Source organism: Dromiciops gliroides, chromosome 6 (assembly GCF_019393635.1).
Source record: "Dromiciops gliroides isolate mDroGli1 chromosome 6, mDroGli1.pri, whole genome shotgun sequence".
Classification (NCBI taxonomy): domain Eukaryota; kingdom Metazoa; phylum Chordata; class Mammalia; order Microbiotheria; family Microbiotheriidae; genus Dromiciops; species Dromiciops gliroides.
This window is the reverse complement of record NC_057866.1, coordinates 11,783,696-11,803,383: the sequence shown is the minus strand read 5'-3', so window position 1 is coordinate 11,803,383 and position 19,688 is coordinate 11,783,696. Positions and strand designations below refer to the sequence as shown.

General features: G+C 39.8%; 1 protein-coding gene across 1 annotated transcript in view; it reads left to right on the top strand.

Annotated features, from left to right (window-relative positions):
* Positions 1-12,963: 12,963 nt before the first annotated feature.
* LOC122730447 (solute carrier family 22 member 10-like) overlaps positions 12,964-19,688 on the top strand; it is a 30,125-nt gene continuing 23,400 nt past the window's right edge. Inside the window, exons 1-4 of the mRNA XM_043969574.1 lie at positions 12,964-13,365; positions 13,982-14,085; positions 19,184-19,338; positions 19,434-19,602. Of these exons, the coding sequence (XP_043825509.1) occupies positions 12,964-13,365; positions 13,982-14,085; positions 19,184-19,338; positions 19,434-19,602 (830 nt within the window). The remainder of the gene's footprint in view (positions 13,366-13,981; positions 14,086-19,183; positions 19,339-19,433; positions 19,603-19,688) is intronic.

Below are 19,688 nucleotides of genomic sequence, written 5' to 3'. Positions count from 1 at the left end.
TCAACATACAAGACTCAAGAGAAGTTTAAAAAGGTAAACAGACGGGGGAAAAAAAAGGTTACCCTATTAGGTTAAACTGTTTATATCCCTACACAGGAAGATAATACTCATAACTCTTAAGAACTGTAAATGTATTTGGGGAGAGAGAAGGACTTTACATAGAGGGTATAAATATAAATTATCTTTGATGTGATGATACAAAAGAATTAAGGGGTTAAAAAGGGAGTCTACGGGGAGGAGAGGAAAGGGGAGGTGGAATGGGATGAATTATATCACATGAAGAGGTGGGAAAAAAAACCTATTACAATAGAGGGAAAGAAAGGAGCGGGGAACATTGTTTCAACCCTATTCTCATTAGATTTGATTCAAAGAGGGAATAACATATACGTTCATTGGGATAAAGAAACTTAACTCATTCTTTAGGGAAGCAAAAGGGGAAGGGAAAGGGGGGACTGATAGAAGGGAGGACAAAAGCAAGGGAGAAAAGGGTAAAGAAAAGAGAGGGAGGGTGATAAAAAGGGAGGGCAGAGCGGGGGAGGCAGGGGTAAGAAGTAAAACGTCGGTGAGGAGGAATAGGGTGAAAGAAGGGGGGGAAAGTACAAAGGGGGTAAATAGAATGGAGGGGAATAGACAGTCAGTAATAATAACTGTGAATGTGAATGGGATGAACTCTGCTATAAAACGGAAGCGAATTGCAGAGTGGATTAAAAACCAGAATCCTACAATATGCTGTTTACAAGAAACACATTTGAAGCAGAGAGATACACACAGAGTAAAGGTAAAAGGCTGGAGCAGAATATATTATGCCTCAGCTAAAGTAAAAAAGGCAGGGGTAGCAATCCTTATCTCAGACAAAGTGCAGGCAAAAATAGATCTCATTAAAAGAGATAAGGAAGGAAATTACATCTTACTTAAAGGTACTATAGATAATGAAGTAATATCAATATTAAATATGTATATGCCAAGTGGTATAGCATCCAAGTTCTTAGAGGAGAAGTTAAATGAGTCACAAGAGGAATTAGACAGTAATACTATACTAGTGGGGGATCTGAATCTCCCCCTCTCAGAATTAGATAAATCTAGCCAAAAAATAAATAAGAAAGAAGTGAAAGAGGTGAATAGATTACTAGAAAAGTTAGACATGATAGATGTCTGGAGAAAATTGAATGGGGATAGAAAGGAATATACCTTTTTCTCAGCAGTACATGGCACATTTTCAAAAATTGACCATGTATTAGGGCACAAAAACATCATAGTCAAATGTAGAAAGGCAGAAATAGTAAAGGCATCCTTCTCAGATCATGATGCAATAAAAATTACATGTAAGAAAGAGCCAGGGAAAAGTAGAATGAAAATCAATTGGAAACTAAATAATTTCATTCTAAAGAATGAATGGGCCAAACAAGAAATCATAGAAACAATCAATAACTTTATCCAAGAGAATGACAATAATGAGACAACATACCAAAATCTATGGGATGCAGCCAAAGCAGTGCTTAGGGGAAAATTTATAGCTCTAAATGCTTACATGAATAAAAAAGAGAAAGAGGAGATTAATGAATTGGGTATGCAACTTAAAAAGCTAGAAAAAGAACAAATTAGAAATCCCCAATTAGACACTAAATTAGAGATCCTGAAAATTAAAGGAGAAATTAATAAGATTGAAAGCAAAAAAACTATAGAATTAATCAATAAAACTAAGAGCTGGTTTTATGAAAAAACCAATAAAATAGATAAAATATTGGTTAATTTGATTAAAAAAAGAAAGAAGAAAACCAAATTACCAGTATCAAAAATGAAAAGGGTGATGCTACCACCAATGAAGTGGAAATTAAGTCAATAATTAGGAATTATTTTGCCCAACTGTATGCCAATAAATTTGACAATCTAAATGAAATGGTTGAATATTTACAAAAATACAAACTGCCCAGGTTAACGGAAGAAGAAATAAAATCCTTAAATAAACCTATATTAGAAAAAGAAATTGAACAAGCCATTAATGAACTCCCTAAGAAAAAATCCCCAGAGCCAGATGGGTTTCCAGGTGAATTTTACCAAACATTTAAAGAACAATTAATTCCAATATTATACAAATTATTTGGAAAAATAGCTGAAGAAGGAGTTCTACCAAATTCGTTTTATGACACAAATATGGTGGTGATACCAAAACCAGGAAAAGCAAAAACAGAGAAAGAAAATTATAGACCAATTTCCCTAATGAATATTGATGCTAAAATCTTAAATAAGTTATTAGCAAGGAGATTACAGCAAGGGATCACCAGGATAATACACTATGACCAGGTGGGATTTATACCAGGAATGCAGGGCTGGTTCAACATTAGAAAAACTATTAACATAATCAACCACATCAATAAGAAAACCAACCAAAATCATATGATTATCTCAATAGATGCAGAGAAAGCTTTTGACAAAGTACAACACCCATTCCTAATAAAAACACTAGAGAGTTTAGGAATAGGTGGAGCTTTCCTTAGAATAATAAACAGTATCTACCTAAAGCCATCAGCAAGTATTATATGCAATGGAGATAAATTAGAGGCCTTCCCAATAAGATCAGGGGTGAAACAGGGATGTCCATTATCACCCCTATTATTTAATATTGTCCTAGAAATGTTAGCTTTAGCAATCAGAGAAGAGAAAGGAATTAAAGGAATTAGAATAGGCAAGGAGGGAACAAAACTATCACTCTTTGCAGATGATATGATGGTATACTTAAAGAATCCTAGAGAATCAACTCAAAAATTACTTGAAACAATTAACAACTTTAGCAAAGTAGCAGGATATAAAATAAATCCACATAAATCATCAGCATTTCTATACATGACCAATAAAGTCCAGCAGCAAGAGATAGAAAGAGAAATTCCATTTAAAGTAACGGTAGATAATGTAAAATACTTGGGAGTCTACTTGCCAAGACAAACCCAGGAACTCTATGAACACAACTACCAAACACTCTTCACACAAATCAAATCAGATCTAAATAATTGGAAAGATATCAATTGCTCATGGATAGGCAGAGCTAATATAGTAAAAATGACAATACTGCCTAAATTAATTTACTTATTCAGTGCCATACCAATCAGACTATCTAAAAATTATTTTATACAGCTAGAAAAAATAATAACAAAATTCATCTGGAAAAACAAAAAATCAAGAATATCCAGGGAAATAATGAAAAAAAATTCACAGGAAGGTGGGTTAGCGGTACCAAACCTGGAGCTTTACTATAAAGCGGCAGTCATCAAAACTATCTGGTACTGGCTAAAAAATAGAGTGGTAGATCAATGGAATAGGCTAGGCTCAGGAAATGCAGTAGTAAATGGCACTAGTAATGTAGTGTTTGATAAACCCAAAGACTCCAGCTTCTGGGAAAGGAACTCAGTATTTGACAAAAACTTCTGGGAAAACTGAAAGATAGTATGGCAGAAATTAGGCATAGACCAACATCTTACACCTTATACTAAAATAAGGTCAAAATGGATACATGATTTAGACATAAGAGGTGATACCATAGGTAAATTAGGAGAGGAAGGAATAGTCTACTTTCAGATCTTTGGAAAGGAAAACAGTTTTTGACCAAACAAGAGATAGAGTATATTATAAAATACAAAATGGATGATTTTGATTATATTAAATTAAAAAATTTTTGTACAAACAGAAGCAATGCATCCAAAATTAGAAGGGAGGCAGAAAGCTGGGAAACAATTTTTGAGGCCAGTGCTTCTGATAAAGGCCTCATCTCTAAAATATATAGGGAATTAAATCAAATTTATAAGAATCCAAGTCATTCCCCAATTGAGAAATGGTCAAAGGATATGAACAGGCAGTTTTCTGATGAAAAAACCAAAGCTATCTATTCCCATATGAAAAAATGCTCTAAATCTCTAATGATTAGAGAGATGCAAATTAAAACAACTCTGAGGTACCACGTGACACCTATTAGATTGGCTAAAATGACAAAAAAGGAAGATAATAAATGTTGGAGAAGCTATGGGAAAATTGGAACACTAATGCATTGTTGGTGGAGCTGTGAACTGATCCAACCATTCTGGAGAGCAATTTGGAATTATGTCCAAAGGGCGATAAAGCTGTGCATACCCTTTGACCCAGCAATTCCACTTTTAGGTCTTTTTCCCAAAGAAATCATGGAAGGGGGAAAGGGACCCACATGTACAAAAATATTTATAGCTGCTCTTTACGTGGTAGCAAGGAATTGGAAGTTGAGGGGGTGCCCATCAATTGGGGAATGGCTGGACAAGTTGTGGTATATGAATACAATGGAATACTACTGTGCTGTAAGAAATGATGAGCAGGAGGAGTTCAGAGAAACCTGGAGGGTCTTGCATGAGCTGATGATGAGTGGGATGAGCAGAACCAGAAGAACATTGTACACAGTATCATCAACATTGAGTGTTGACCTACTGTGATGGACTATATTCTTCTCACCAATGTAATGGTACAGAAGAGTTCCAGGGAACTCATGATAGAAGAGGATCTCCAAATCCAAGAAGAAAAAAAAAAAGAACTGTAGAGTATAGATGATAATTGAACCATACTATTTCTTTTGTTTTGGGTGCTGTTTTTTTTTTCTATTTTGAGGTTTTGCATCACTGCTCTGGTTTTTTCTCTTGTAGCAGGATTAATGTTATTATGTGTGTGTATATATATATATATATATATATGTGTGTGTGTGTGTGTGTGTGTGTGTGTGTATATGTATATAGATATATAGATATAACCTATATCGGATTGCCTGCTGTCTAGGGGAGGGGGGAGGGAGGAGAAGGAGGGAGAAAAATCTGAGATTGTAAAGCTTGTATAAACAAAAGTTGAGAACTATCTTTACATGTAACGGAAAAAATAAAATACCTTATATGTAAAAAAAAATGCCTAATTCATAAACTAAAAAAAAAATTAAATTACACTGTTAAAAAAAAAGAATAGGATAAATGGCAAAGAAGCACAACAATCTTCTGAAGAAAAGAATTCCTTAAAAAGCAGAAATAACCAAATGAAAAATAGGTGCAAAAATTTGCTGAAGAAAAGAACTCCTTAAAAAGTAGAATTGGCCAAATAGAAAAGGAAGTACAAAAGCTCACTGAAAAAAAATTCATTAAAAATTAGAATTGGGCAAGGGGAAACTAATGACTTCGTAAGACATTAAGAATCAATCAAACAGAATAAATAAAAAGATATAAGAAAATGTAAAATATTTCACTGGAAAAACAACTGACCTGGAAAATAAAACCAATAGACATAACATAAGAGTTATTGGACTACTAGAAAGCCATGCCCAAAAAAGGAGCCTAACCATGATATTTCAAGAAATTGCCAAAGAAAACTGCCCAGATAGCCCTAGAACTAGAGGGTAAAGTAGCCACTGAAAGAATCCGCCAATTATCTCCTGAATGAGATCCCTAAAAGAAAACTGCCAGGAATATTATAGCCAAATTGCAGCACTCCCAGGTCAAGGAGAAAATATTGGAAGCAGGAAGAAAGAAACAATTCAAATATCATGTAGCCACTCTCGGTATAACACAAGATTTAGCACCTTCTATATTAAAGGATCATAATGCTTAGAATATAGATGGCGGAGGAAAGACATTAAACCCACAGGGCTCCTGATACAATCACCCCAAAAATAGCAATAAAAGAACCCTTGGGGCAGAAAAACACACAAAAATACAGGCTGAGAGTTTTCTCCAGCTATAGATAGATTTCAGGGGGCCATGCTGGGCCTAAGCCTGCAATTGGGCCAACACAACAGACACCCACCTGAGGAATTTGCCCCAGTGCCTCTGAATTGTCAGCATCACCAGTGCCTCTGAATCATCTGAGTGTGTGGTCAGGCTGAATGGCTGGCCCAGGGGTGGGGGGGGTTAGTGCAGGGGTACCAGTGGACTGGGGGGAAGGATTCAACTGTCCCACCCAGCGGGGAAGCAGGAAGAAATCCTGAGCAGTGGGAGACCCAAGTGGGGGAGAGGAGCAGGGAAACAGTCTCATTGGAAGCTGAGAAGCACACCACAGAAAGCTTTGTTGGTTGGTTGCTTAGTAAGTAGGCCTGAGGTTATCTCCAGACCTGAGAACAGGCCAGGTGAGATTAAAACCTGGCCCCCTCAACCCAAAACACCTGGGACCCTCTGAAGCTGAGAACAGGAGCAGAGCCAAGAAGCAGCCCCCAACCCCCGACCCCCCCAATGAAGAGTTTAAAATCAAATGAAAGCAAGGCCCGGCAGGCTGAGAAGAAGCCCAACTATCCCCCGGGCCATGCTGTAGCTTGAACAGTGTGTCCTGGAAGCAGCGCCACCCTTTAAGAAGGAGTTAAAAGCCAAGAAATAGTAAGCCAGGATGAGTAGGCAGAGAAAGCAGAAGACCATCAAAAACTTCTTTGGGGGTAAGGTAGACCACAATACAAACTCAGAAGAAGAAGATAATAACAGGGTCAAAGCTCCAACATCCAAAGCTTCCAAGAAAAATATGAACTGGTCTCAGGCCATGGAAGCTCTCGAAAGAGACTTTGAAGAGAAAGTAGGAGAAATAGAAAGAAGATGTAGAGAAAAGGAAGAAAGAATGGGAAGGGAAATGAGAGCAATGCAGAAGAATCATGAGAAAAAAGTCAACAGTTTGAAAAGCCAAATGGAAAAGGAGATTAAAAAACTGTCTGATGAAAATAACTGCCTAAGAATTAGGATTGAATAAATGGAAGCTAGTGACCTTATGAGAAACCAAGACACAGTAAAGCAAATCCAATTGAATGAAAAAATAGAGGGCAATGTGAAATATCTCCTTGGAAAAACAGCTGACCTAGAAAATAAATCTAGCAGAGATAATTTGACAATCATTGGACTACCTGAAAACCACGACCAAAACAAAAGCTTAGACACCATCCTCCAAGAGATTGTGAGGGAAAATTGTCCTGATATTTTAGAAGCAGAAGCTAAAACAGAAATTGAAAAAATCCACCAATCACCTCCTGAAAGAGATCCCCAAGGGAAAACCTCCAGGAATATTATAGCCAAATTCCAGAAATCCCAGGTGAAGGAGAAAATATTACAAGCTGCTAGAAAAAAGGAATTCAAATACTGTGGAGCTCCAATAAGGATAAAGCAAGATCTAGCAGCTTCTACATTAAAGGACCGAAGGGCGTGGAATATGATATTCCAGAGGGCAAAGGAACTGGGACTTCAGTCAAAAATCATGTATCCAGCAAAACTGAGTATAATCTTTCAGAGGCTAAAATGGGATTTCAATGAGAAAGAGGTCTTTCAAGCATTTGTGATGAAAGACCTGAACTGAATAGAAAATTTGACTTTCAAATACAAGACCCTGGAGAAGCATAAAAAGGTAAACAGGAAAAAGACTTCATAAGGAATATTAAAAGATCAAACCATTTACATTCCTACATAGGAAGATAATACTTTGAAATCATAAGAACTATCCCAGTAAGCCATTCACAGAAGACAGGGCTGAACTGAATATGAAGGTATGATATCTGTAAAGTATTTATGTTTTGTTCTTTGTAGGGCAGACAGGGTGAGGTGTCTTATGTCTGGAGCTGGATTTGGGCTTGGGGCCTCCTGGGTCCAGGACTGGTACTTTGTCCACTGTGCCACCTAACTAATCCATGATGATATCATTAAAATAGGGTTGAGGTGTAGGAGGAATGAACTGGGGGAGGGAGAAGGGGAGAGATGGTCTGGGGAGAGGTAGTTCACATGAAGGAAACAAGAAAAAAGATTATGGAGTAGAGTAGAAAAGAGGGAAGGAGTTGGGGAGTGAGTGAACCTTAATATCATCAGAATTGGCTCAAAGAAGGACTAACATACATACTCAAGTAGGTATAGTAAGATATTTTTGCCCTGGGGCGGGGAGAGAGAAAAGGGGAGGGGGGAAAAGGGAAGGAGTAAAGGGCAGATTGGGGGAGAGAACAGTAAAAAGCAAAACACTTTCAAGGAAGATGAAGATGTTCTGCATTACTACACCAGTATGATATATTAAATTGCTTGATCTCATAGGGAGGGTTGAGGAAGGAGGGAGGAAGAAAAATTTAGAACACAGAATTAGCTCAGGGACCCTGATCTCATTGGAGTGGGCTCGTGGAGGGAATAGCTTTCATACCCAATTCGGAGGAGCAATCTATTTAACCCTGCAGGAAAATAGGAGGGGAAGAGGATTAAGGAAGGAAGGGTGAAAAAAGGGAGTGCAGAGCGAGGGAGAGGATATTCAGAAGTAAAACATTTCTGAGGAGGAATAGGTAAAAAGAAGATAGAGTAAATGTCATGGGAAGGTAGTGGGACGGAGAGAAATAGTTATGATGATTGATTATAATGGCAAAACGTATGGTATCTACTTTGCTGGACTTTTATGAAGAAAATTCTCTGTCAAGCTTAAGGTACTATATACAAGTTATGATGAACAGGATACTATCAGAAAAACCTGGAAAGACCTACATGAACTGAAGCAGAGCGAAATGTACTGTATACAAAATAACAGCAATAGTAGGGGATGATCTGCTGGGAAGCATGTGGTTATTTTCAGCAAGGCAATGATCCAATATAACCCTGAAGGACTTATGAAGATTGCAGCCCATCTGCAGAGAAAGAACTGATAGTATCTGAAAACAGATGGAAACACATTTAATAATTTTTTTTCTTTTCCTCTTTGACAATTCCTTAATCTGAAGTTTTGGGGGTTTTTGAATGTTTTCTATCACAACTAGCTAATATGGGAATTTTTCCATGACTACTCATGTATAACTTATTTTGAATTGCTTGAATTCTTGTGGGTGGGGGGTGCAAATGGAGGGGGGCAAGAGAAGTTGGAACACAAAGTTTTTTTTTTTTTTTTAGATATTTTATTTTTTCCGTTACATGTAAAGATAGTTCTCAACTTTTGTTTATACATGCTTTACAATTTCAGATTTTTCTCCCTCCCTCCCTCCCCTCCCTCCCCCCTCCCCTAGACAGCAGGTAATCTGATATAGGTTATATCTATATATATCTATACATATACATATAGATATATATATACACACACATATATATACACATAATAACATTAATCCTATTTCTGCATTAATCCTGTTACAAGAGAAAGAATCAGAGCAGTGATGCAAAACCTCAAAATAGAAAAAAAAAACAACAGCACCCAAAACAAAAGAAATAATATGGTTCAATCAGCATCTATACTCCACAGTTCTTTCTTTCTTTTTTTTTCTTGGATTTGGAGATCCTCTTCTATCATGAGTTCCCTGGAACTCTTCTGTACCATTGCATTGGTGAGAAGAATATAGTCCATCACAGTAGGTCAACACTCAATGTTGATGATACTGTGTACAATGTTCTTCTGGTTCTGCTCATCTCACTCATCATCAGCTCACGTAAGACCCTCCAGGTTTCTCTGAACTCTTCCTGCTCATCATTTCTTACAGCACAATAGTATTCCATTGTATTCATATACCACAACTTGTCCAGCCATTCCCCAATTGATGGGCACCCCCTCAACTTCCAATTCCTTGCTACCACGTAAAGAGCAGCTATAAATATTTTTGTACATGTGGGTCCCTTTCCCCCTTCCATGATTTCTTTGGGCAAAAGACCTAAAAGTGGGATTGCTGGGTCAAAGGGTATGCACAGCTTTATCGCCCTTTGGGCATAATTCCAAATTGCTCTCCAGAATGGTTGGATCAGCTCACAGCTCCACCAACAATGCATTAGAGAACACAAAGTTTTTAAAAAATTGATGTTAAAATTTTGTTTTTACTTATATTTTGGAAAATAAAATTCTATTCATAATGCTTAGAATACGATACCCTGAAGGGCAAAAGAGCTAAGATAAAAACCAAGAGTCACCTCCTCAGCAAAACCGAGTATAATACTTCAGGAGGAAAATGCATATTCAATAAAACAAAGAATTTTTGAGCATTCCTGATGAATAAACTCAGGTGTTTTACCCATGCTGGGAACTAGGAAGCAGTCTTGAGTGGCAGCTCAGGTTGGGGAGGAGTGCAGGCTCACCAGAGATAGCAACCACAGTGAAATGATTTTGTTTCCAGGTTAAAGAGCAAGTAGGCCTGGGGTTATTTACAGACCAGAGCATAGGCCAGGCAAATGGAAAACCTGCCTCTCCTTAAATAGTACCCCCTGAAGCTTGGGACAGTGCATCCTGGAAGCAGTGCCCCACTTTAAGAAGGAGTTATAAGTCAAGAAATAGGCTGGCAAAATGACCAGACAGAAAAAGATGCGAACCATAAAAAGTTTCTTTGATGACAAGGAAGATCAAAATACACCCTCAGAAGAAGATAACAAAGTCAAAGCTCCTACAACTAAAGCCTCCAAGAAAAATATGAAAAAAATGAAAAAGTTAAAATTAAAATAAAAAAGAAATATATGAATTGGTTTCAGGCCATAGAAGTGCTCAAAAAGGACTTTGAAACTTGGAAGGACTTACATGAACTGATGCTGACCGAGAGAATCAGAACCAGGAGAACATTGTACACAATAACAGCAACATTGTGTGATGAACAACTGTGATAGACTTGGCTCTTCTCAGCAGTGGAATGATCCAAAACAATTTCAAAGAACTCAGGATAGAAAATGTTCTCAACATCCAGAAAAAGAACTGTGGATTATGAATGCTGATTGAGCCATACTATTTCTACTTTGGGGCTGGTTTTTTCCTTCTTTTTTTTTTTTTGCAGGGCAATGGGGGTTAAGTGACTTGTCCAGGGTCACACAGCTAGTAAGTGTCAAGTGTCTGAGGCCGGATTTGAACTCAGGTACTCCTGAATCCAGGGCCGGTGCTTTATCCACTGCGCCACCTAGCCGCCCCCTTTTCCTTCTTTTTTGAGGTTTTTCCCTTGTGTTCTGATTCTTCTTTCACCATATGACTAATGCAGAAATATATTTAATGTGATTGTACATATATAACTTATATCAGATTGCATTCTATCTTGGGAAGGAGGGAGGGAAGAGAGGATGGGAGACAAATTTGGAACTAAAAATTCTATGAAAACAAATGTTAAAAACTATCCTTACATGTAACTGGAAAATAATAAAATACTCTTATTTTTTAAAAAAAAGAAATTCACCTGGGTGTGACTGCCTTCCAGTGTTATCGTCATTTTTCTTAGTGTCCTTGTTTTTTTTCATATTGTTGACCTACTATTCTTATTTCACTGTGTATTTGGTTAACAAAAATTTCCACTTTTAAAAAATTCTTACATAGTCCAGGTCCTCTGCACAGACCCAGCCTCCCATAGAGACATTACTTGAGGCTGGATTGAGGCTAAGTATTTGCACATAGGTACACATGCATTTCACAAAGCTGGCTTTTGATCTTGAAGGATTTTCTTTCTGGAAAGGTTGGTCAGAGAAAGCAGGCAGTGAAGTCAAGCAGACAGATGGCCCATGATCCTTCTGCCAAGCCAAGTAGAGAACTCAGGTGGGTGTCTAGCCCCTTAGCTGATGGAGTGAGTGAAAATAATGGGCCATTCTGATTTGCTCCTTATTCTGATCAGTTCCTATGTCCATGAGTAGACATACACAGGGGAATAATAATAACAATAGATATCCTTTTTAAGTTTTGTGAAGCATTTTGCAAAAAGATCTCATTTGATCCTCACAGCAAACCTGAGTAGGAGCTATTATAATCTCCATTTTACATATGAGGAAACTGAGGCAGACATGGGTTAAGTGACTTAACCAAAGTCATGGCTGAGAAGTAACCAAGGCTGGATGTGAATTCAGGTCTTCCTGCCTCCGGGTCCAGTGCTCTGTCCATTGAGCTACTTAGCTTCCTCACAGAGAAGTTCAGAAAGAGACATAAAGACAGACAAAAAGACAGAGGGAGACAGACACAGACAGAGAGACAGAGAGACAGAGACAGCACTGGAGTATAGTTCACACAAAGAGAGAGGGACATGGGTGAAAGCAAAGGAAGCTGTGAAAGGAGGGTCAAACAGAGAAGAGAAAGACCAGAACCATGCTATGTAGGGAAAGCCTTGGTGGGAGAGAGCATTCAGGAGGAGAGGGTGGTCAACATGCTTCAGAGAGATCAAGGAAGATGAAGACTGAGAAGGTCCATGAAGAGATCATTGGTAATCTTGCTTAAACTGGCCTTGCACATGTCCTTGAGTAAACCTGGTGAGGCAAATGCAAGAGGTATTATAACCCCCATTTTCATTTCTTTTTTTTTAATCACCCCCAGTTTCAAAAAGAATAAATTGAGTCTCAGAGTGTTGAATGACCTTGATCATGGTCAGAAAGCCAGTGGTACTTAGAGAGGAAACTGAAACACAGTCTACACTGATGTTCAGCCTACCATTCTTGCCACTGCATTGCCTGTCACTGCCCCAGGAGCTGAAACGCCAAGAATCAGTCACTGTTTCCTGGAATATATTCCACCTGGTTCTCAACTAACTCAACCATGTCAAAGCTGCCCATCTTCAATCTGAAGCTGATTTTTAACCAATGCATTCTATAAATTCATCATTATCATACCTAACCCAGAAAACTAGCACTCCTCTGTGTCTGGTTTAGAGTGAAAGCATTTCTCTTTCCTGGAAGCAACTAGGGCTCTTTTTATGGGTCTCTCTCTGTCATTACCTTAGAATCCCCGTGCAGACTGGAGCTTTATTAAGGATCCTCTGGGCACAGGTGCTTTCACAGAATGGGTATTTAAGATGCATCCTTCAAGCTAGATACTAAACGTGTGCCAGTATTTATTCATTAATAGCCTAAATTTTGGCATCTTCAACTGCACACAGACCAGAGAACACAGCCTGACTTCACTGTGTCATCAAAGTGAGGAGGAAGGTTCTAGGGAAGGTGTTCTCACTGTTCTAAAAATACATCCTGTGTCTTGCTGCAGTCACATAACTGCCTTCTTCTCTCAGTGGCTCTCTGCAGAAATTCCCTTCTTGGGGCTCGCATTCAAATCCTGATGGCCTTTGAGGATCTCCTACCTTTAGTAGGAGATAAGAGAAGATTCCAGATCCTTCAAGCCCTTTCTATGGTTATTCCTCTAATATTTGTAGGTACCCATTTTCTGATAGAGAATTTCACTGCCTTTGTCCCTGAGCACAGGTGCTGGACTCCCTTGCTTGACAATACCTCGGCTTTGCTCAATGTCAGTGGGAACCTTAATTTTAGCTCCCTACTAAAGCTTTCCATCCCCCTGGATTCCAATGGGAAACTAGGGAAGTGTCGCCGATTCTTCTGGCCACAGGGGCAGCCCTTGCTTACAGATGCCATGGGACAAAACCTGAGCCAGCTGGAGACAGAGCCATGTGTGGATGGCTGGGTTTATGACCAAAGCACCATCACTTCTTCCATTGTGACTGAGGTAAGAGGTCCTTCCTGCTGCCCCATTCCCATCCCAGGAAGATTTCATTTTCCAAGGTGACACTGATTTGGAGTTTGATTGCCTTGGTGAATGGCAGAATCAGATTCCTCTCTTCTGCCACCATTCAGTTCACAGCTCCCTTTCTGATGAAAATCAGTGAGAAATTCATTGATTGGACAGCTGCCAATATATCAAGTCAACAATTCAGGGAGATTTATTGAGAAGATTTTCTTTATGCTCAAAGCACAGCCTTATCTGTATGGGGAAAACAAGTCAGAGAGCTCAGAGCTTCAGCAGCCTTATATAGAATATGCAATACATAAGCAGTGTGGGTACGATGGAATTTTACAGAAGGCAGGAGGGGAAGATAAGGATATACACACCAAAAGGGGAAGGTCAGAGTCTAAATGAGCTTGAAATTGATGTCCCAAGCTTGACTGTATGATGTGCAATTGGCCAATGGAGGCAGTGTCCTCTTCTTATCATAGGGGGGCAAGAAGGCTGAGCCAGAGTTTCTTTCTCATCACAGTTTCTCTTTATCACAATAACAGCAAGAGTCCTGAGCCCCAAATTCTCTTGCCACACTTAGATCTGATACTCTCATCTTCTCTTTCAGTGGGACCTGGTGTGTGACTCCTGGACACTGAAGTCCTTGTCTCAGTCACTATACTTTGCTGGGCTTCTGGTGGGATATCTCATATGGGGACATCTCTCAGACAGGTGAGTGTCACCTGGATGCAGATGTTTCTGAACCCCAGGGAGCCCAGGGCCATAGAACTGAAAGTTGGAAGATGATACTACAGATCATTTAGTCCAATCCACTCATCTGACAAAGAAGGAAACCAAGGCCCAGGGAAGTAAGGCCACACACCTAGAGACAAAAGCAGAATTCAAACCCAGGACAGTACACAACAACAGGGAGGAGAATCAGGGCTAGATTTGGAGGTGAGTCTAAAGCTACTAAAGAACGCAATAAGCTAGACAGGTTGGTGATATTTTAATACGGGGTAAATATCAGCCTATCAACAGGCACTTCTTAAACACTGACAATGTGCCAAGAACTATGCTAAGAGCTAGGGATACCAAAGAAAACAAAAACAGTCCCTGACTTCAAGGAATTCCCATTTAGTGGAGAAGAGAACTTGGCAACCAATAATGCACATTAAAGAAATATACACAATAAACTGGAGGTGATCTCGGAAGGAAGGCACTGGCATTAAGGGAGGCTGAGAAAGGCTTCTCACTTAGGGGAGAATTTTAGCTGAAACATAAAGAAGTCAGGGAGGCAAGAAGGAGGAGATGAGGTGGAAGACATTTGGGAGGGGGGAGGTAGCATTGAAATTAATGCAGAGTCAAGACTACTTATATAAGGAACACCATGAAGGTTAGTGTCTGGATCATAGTGTGCATGGAGGGAAAGAGGGAGAAGCATAGAAAAGTTTGGGAGGTGCATGATCATGAAGGACTTTAAAAGCTAAACAAAGGATTTTCTATTAGACACTTAAATAGGAAACCACTGGTTATTTAATAGGGCATGACAAGATCAGATCTGTGCTTTAGGAAGGCACGAACCACTACCGATCAAAACCCCTTTGATAGTTTATTAGAGGAGGGATTGTAGTGGGGAGACTTGAGCCAGTTAAACCAACCAGAAAGGTATTTTAATACTCCTAATAATAGATGTTGAGTGTTTGTACTCAGGTGGAAGCTCTTTTAGAAAAGTATATATGGGTGGCTAGGTGGCGCAGTGGATAAGCACCGGCCCTGGAGTCAGGAGGACCTGAGTTCAAATCTGGCCTCAGACACTTGACACTTACTAGCTGTGTGACCCTGGGCATGTCACTTAACCCCCATTGCCCCGCAAAAACAAAAACAAAACAAGCAAAGGATATATACAAGACAATAGAATTGGCAGGACTTGGTAACAGATTGGATATACAGGAAGAGTGAGGAAGAAGTCTATAATGATCCCTAAGTAGCAAGCCTGGGTGATTGGGAGGATAGTGATGCCCCCAACAGTCATAAAGAGGAGGATTGGCAGGAGCAAAGCCAAAATGGTAGAATCAAAGGAAGCAATGCATCTGAGCTCCTCCAAACAGATCCATCAGATACACCATAGACAAATCCAGAAAAATCACAATGAGTTCTTTGTTTAGTTCAGGTTGGCATAGACAGAGACATCTGTAAACACTGGGCACAGGATCAAGGCAGGAGCTCACTACAAGGGGAACATTCCAGAGCCCAAGGAGAAGCTGTGCACCAGTATAAAAGGAGGTTCCAGACCCATACTGGGGTACCCAAGACCCACATTGGAGCACTGAAACAGGGACAGGTACCAACCAGCAACTTTGTTGTCCACTTCCCAATCCTAGTTCACAGATCAAGACTAGAGTGAGAAGGGGGCATAGGATTGTCTAGGTGCAATAGTGTCATTGTCTTGCCCAATTAGGAAGGCCCTGAGAGGTGTACAGAGAAAGAAGAATGTTTAGAAGCCAGAAGCAGCAGTGGTGGAATTCACATCCCGAGTTCAGAGCAGGGTCTCACTTTCAGAATTTATCCCAGCCTTCAGAGGAATAACCAAGGAAGGAATCTTGGACCAAAGGGAAACCTAGAGTTTTGTTTCTCTGAGTTAACAAAAAGTTAACAAAACTTTCCACATCATCCATGGGGGCAGAGTCCAGCAGCAGTATACTCTTGCTCAGACCCAAACTCAGATCAGGAACATGTAAAACAGACCAGTGCTAAAGGTTGGGCAGCAATCAGACTTTGCCCTGATTCAAATTTGGAAGCACTGAAAGCTTGCTGGTCTCCAACATCAGCTGTCCCTGAGACCCTGGAAAAACTCCACACTCAATACTGTAGAAAAGCAAGAACTAAATCAGCCTAGACCTTCCTTTCAAAAGTTTCTAGAGACCAGCCCTAACGTCAGATCAGAAGTCAGAGAGTAGAATGGAAGAATGGGTAAACAAACAAAAAATAGTCATAATGAGCTTTTATGGTGATAGGGGCACTCAAAACTCAAATACAGAGAACAGAATAACTCTAAAACATCTGTAAGCAAAGCCTCAGAGTAAAACACAGCTTGGGCACAAACTCAACTAGAATTCCTGGAAGAGATGAAGCAAGAATTTTTTAAAAGGGTGAAAAATATTTTTATAAATGAAATGAGATTGCTTGAGGAAAAAAAGTGAAAAATAAATGAGAACAATGGAAAAAGGAATTGGAATAGTAGTTAACATTTTGGGAGATTAACAAAAGGGGGGCGCAGCTAGGTGGTACAGTGGATAGAGCACCGGCCCTGGAGTCAGGAGTACCTGAGTTCAAATCCGGCCTCAGACACTTAACACACACTTACTAGCTCTGTGACCCTGGGCAAGTCACTTAACCCCAATTGCCTCACACACACACACACACACACACAACTAAAAAAAAAAGTGGGGGGGGAATAAGAGGGAGGGCAAATTAAGAAAGGCATTAGTTTAGAAAAATTCATAGCTTTTTTGGCAGTAACAAAGAATGGGAAGCTGAGGGGCAGGGCATAAATTTGGGAAGGCATAAACAAGTTAAGGTATGTAAATGTGATGTAATACTGTGATGGAGCACTGTGCTGACCCCTTCTCAGTGTAATGACCAACCAGGATTCTTGAGGACTATAGTAATGTAACATGCTACCTACATTCTGATGGAGAAATAAAAGACTCACATTGTGGAATGAGACCAGGTGTTTTTCAATATCCATTATGTGGAAATTTGCTTTAAATATATATGTTTAAAATAGGTTTTATTTTTCTCGTGATCTTAAATTCAGGGATGGGGGAGTATATGGAAAGAGAGGGTAAGAAAGTGATTGAATTAAACACAAAAATTTCTCTAAGAAACAATTGTAAAGAATTTTGGAAGAGGGAAAACTTTTGGGGTAATGATAATGAGTTCAGTTTGGGACATGTTGAATTTAAGATATCTATAATATACCTAGTTTGAGATGCAATACTAGAACTCAGGAGAGAGGTTAGACCTAGATAATAGAATTGAGAATGATTTGCATAGAAGTATTGAAGAAAAGGCCGTGGGGTTGGGCAGGGAAGGGACCACAGGGAGCTTTGGACAGAGCAATATTTCTCTGAAATGATGAAGTCAGAAACCTGACTCTAGAGTTAAGAGAAGCATGAGCGGAAAGGAAATGGAGGAATCCATCGGGTGCAGACTTGGCCTTCTAAGGACTTCAGCCAAAAAAGGAGGAGAGATCTGGGATGGGAACTATTAGGGGTAGAGGGAACAAGGGAGAACTTTTTGAGGATAATACAGATGGTTAAGGTTTGTTCATAGGTAGCAGGAAGTAGCCAGTAGATATGGTGAGATTAAAGATAAGTCAGTGTGAGCCAGGGAAGAAATCAATCAGCTGGAGGGAATCTAGTACAAACCCTTTATGTAATGGATGGAATAGTTAAGTGAGTCCCTCTCATCGCCCCAGGATGTGGATAATAAGCAGGAGAGCCAAAATTTGAACCCAGGTCACCTTCATCTGACTCCAAAATTCTTTCCATTAGACTATACTGATGGTTCTTTTTTTGCCCCTGGGAAAAGCTTGGGATCATTCAAAAAAATTTGCTTTGCAAACAAGCATTGATGAAGTGCCTACAGTGTGGAATGTAGTGTAATAGACACTGGGTGATAATATCATCTGTGACTTTTCATTTGGCTGGCATCATCTCTTCTTTAATATAAATTTGTAAGGGGAGGGACAATTCAATGGTCACCCTGCCCCACCTAAAAATGCTATGTGCCCCAACAAGTTTCTATATCCTCATCAAGTGACAACACCTCTGAGTAATCAATCAATCAATCAAAGGTACAACCTGCATGTGAGGTAGTTCAAAATCAGTTTGGAACAAATAGAAGCCATTAGGTGGAATGAGATTATGCTGCAGAGGCAACTATGTGACTATATTGGATAGAGTGCTGGACCTGGAGTCAAGAGAACCTGAGTTAAAATCTTGAATTAGATACTTAGTAGATGTGTGATCTTGGGCACATCACTTAACATTTGTCTGCCTCATTTTCCTCAGTTGTAAAATGGGGATAATAACAATACCCACCCCACAATGTTATTGTGAGGATCAAGTCAAATAAAGTTTGTAAAGCTCTTAGCACAACATCTGGATGTAGCTGGTGCTTAATAAATGTTTGGTCCCGCCCCACCCCCACCCTACCTCCATCTTCTGGCTCTCCAGAGCCAGCCTCCTGCCATGTCACAGGAACAATAAATAGGTTAATTGTCACTCGGGGCTTTTTGTTTGGTGCTTCCTATCTTGGGGTGTCTTGCATCTATGAGATGGATCAGCTGGTCATTCTTGGTGGCTATTACAAATGGCCTTCAAGAACAAGGATATTATCAAGAAGGAAAGAGCCCTGCACCTGGGGTTATAGGATCTGGGTTTAGATACTGTATCTAACTTTCTGGGTCTCAGTTTCCCCTTCTGTAAAATGATGAGGTTGGACTAGATGCCCTGTAAGGCCTCTTCTATACCTAGATCAATGATCCTATGACATCTAAGTTAGCATTTTTGTTGGAGAATCCTTCATTTAGAAGGAGCTCAAAAATAATTTGTTTTATTTAACTGGATTTGGTCAAATGGAAAGCTAAACTGAGCCCAGTCACTGCTGGCATTTGTGCCCTGGGTCCTGGCAAACGAAGGCACAGCAGAAAATGTTGAATGACCAGACCTGAAGTCTAAAAGGTCCCCAGGGGGTGCTGGGAGGAGAGATGACATTATGCCTCTGCTCTGAAGTCACAACCAACGGGTTTCCCTTGATGTAGGTTTGGGCGAAAATGGATGCTGTCTCCAAGTTACTTCATGTTGGCTGTCTTCAGCACAGGGATTGCTTTTGCCCCGTCATTCCAAGTTTACTGTTCCTTTCGCTTTCTGCTTGGGTTTTCAATATCAGGAATCATCTTTGGCTTTGGAAGCCTTGGTAAGTCTTTATGGGGCTTCTTCAACATTTGTATATGTTCTTTTTGACATCACACCTGTGTCTTCAATTCATCCTGTTTTGGGGTTTCCTTTCAGCTGTAGAATGGGCCACAATCCAGCACCGGCCCTGGGCAGTAGTCTTGATATCCTTGTGTCTCAGCCTCGGGTTTCTGTTTCTTGGAGCTCTGACCTATGGTATTAAGGAATGGCGCAAACTCCAGCTGGTAATATCTGCTCCCTTCTTCGCATTCTTCCTGATGATTTGGTAAGTGTCCTGTGGCTCTTGTTCTCTCTCTCTCTCTCTCTCTCTCTCTCTCTCTCTCTCTCTCTCTCTCTCTCTCTCTCTCTCTG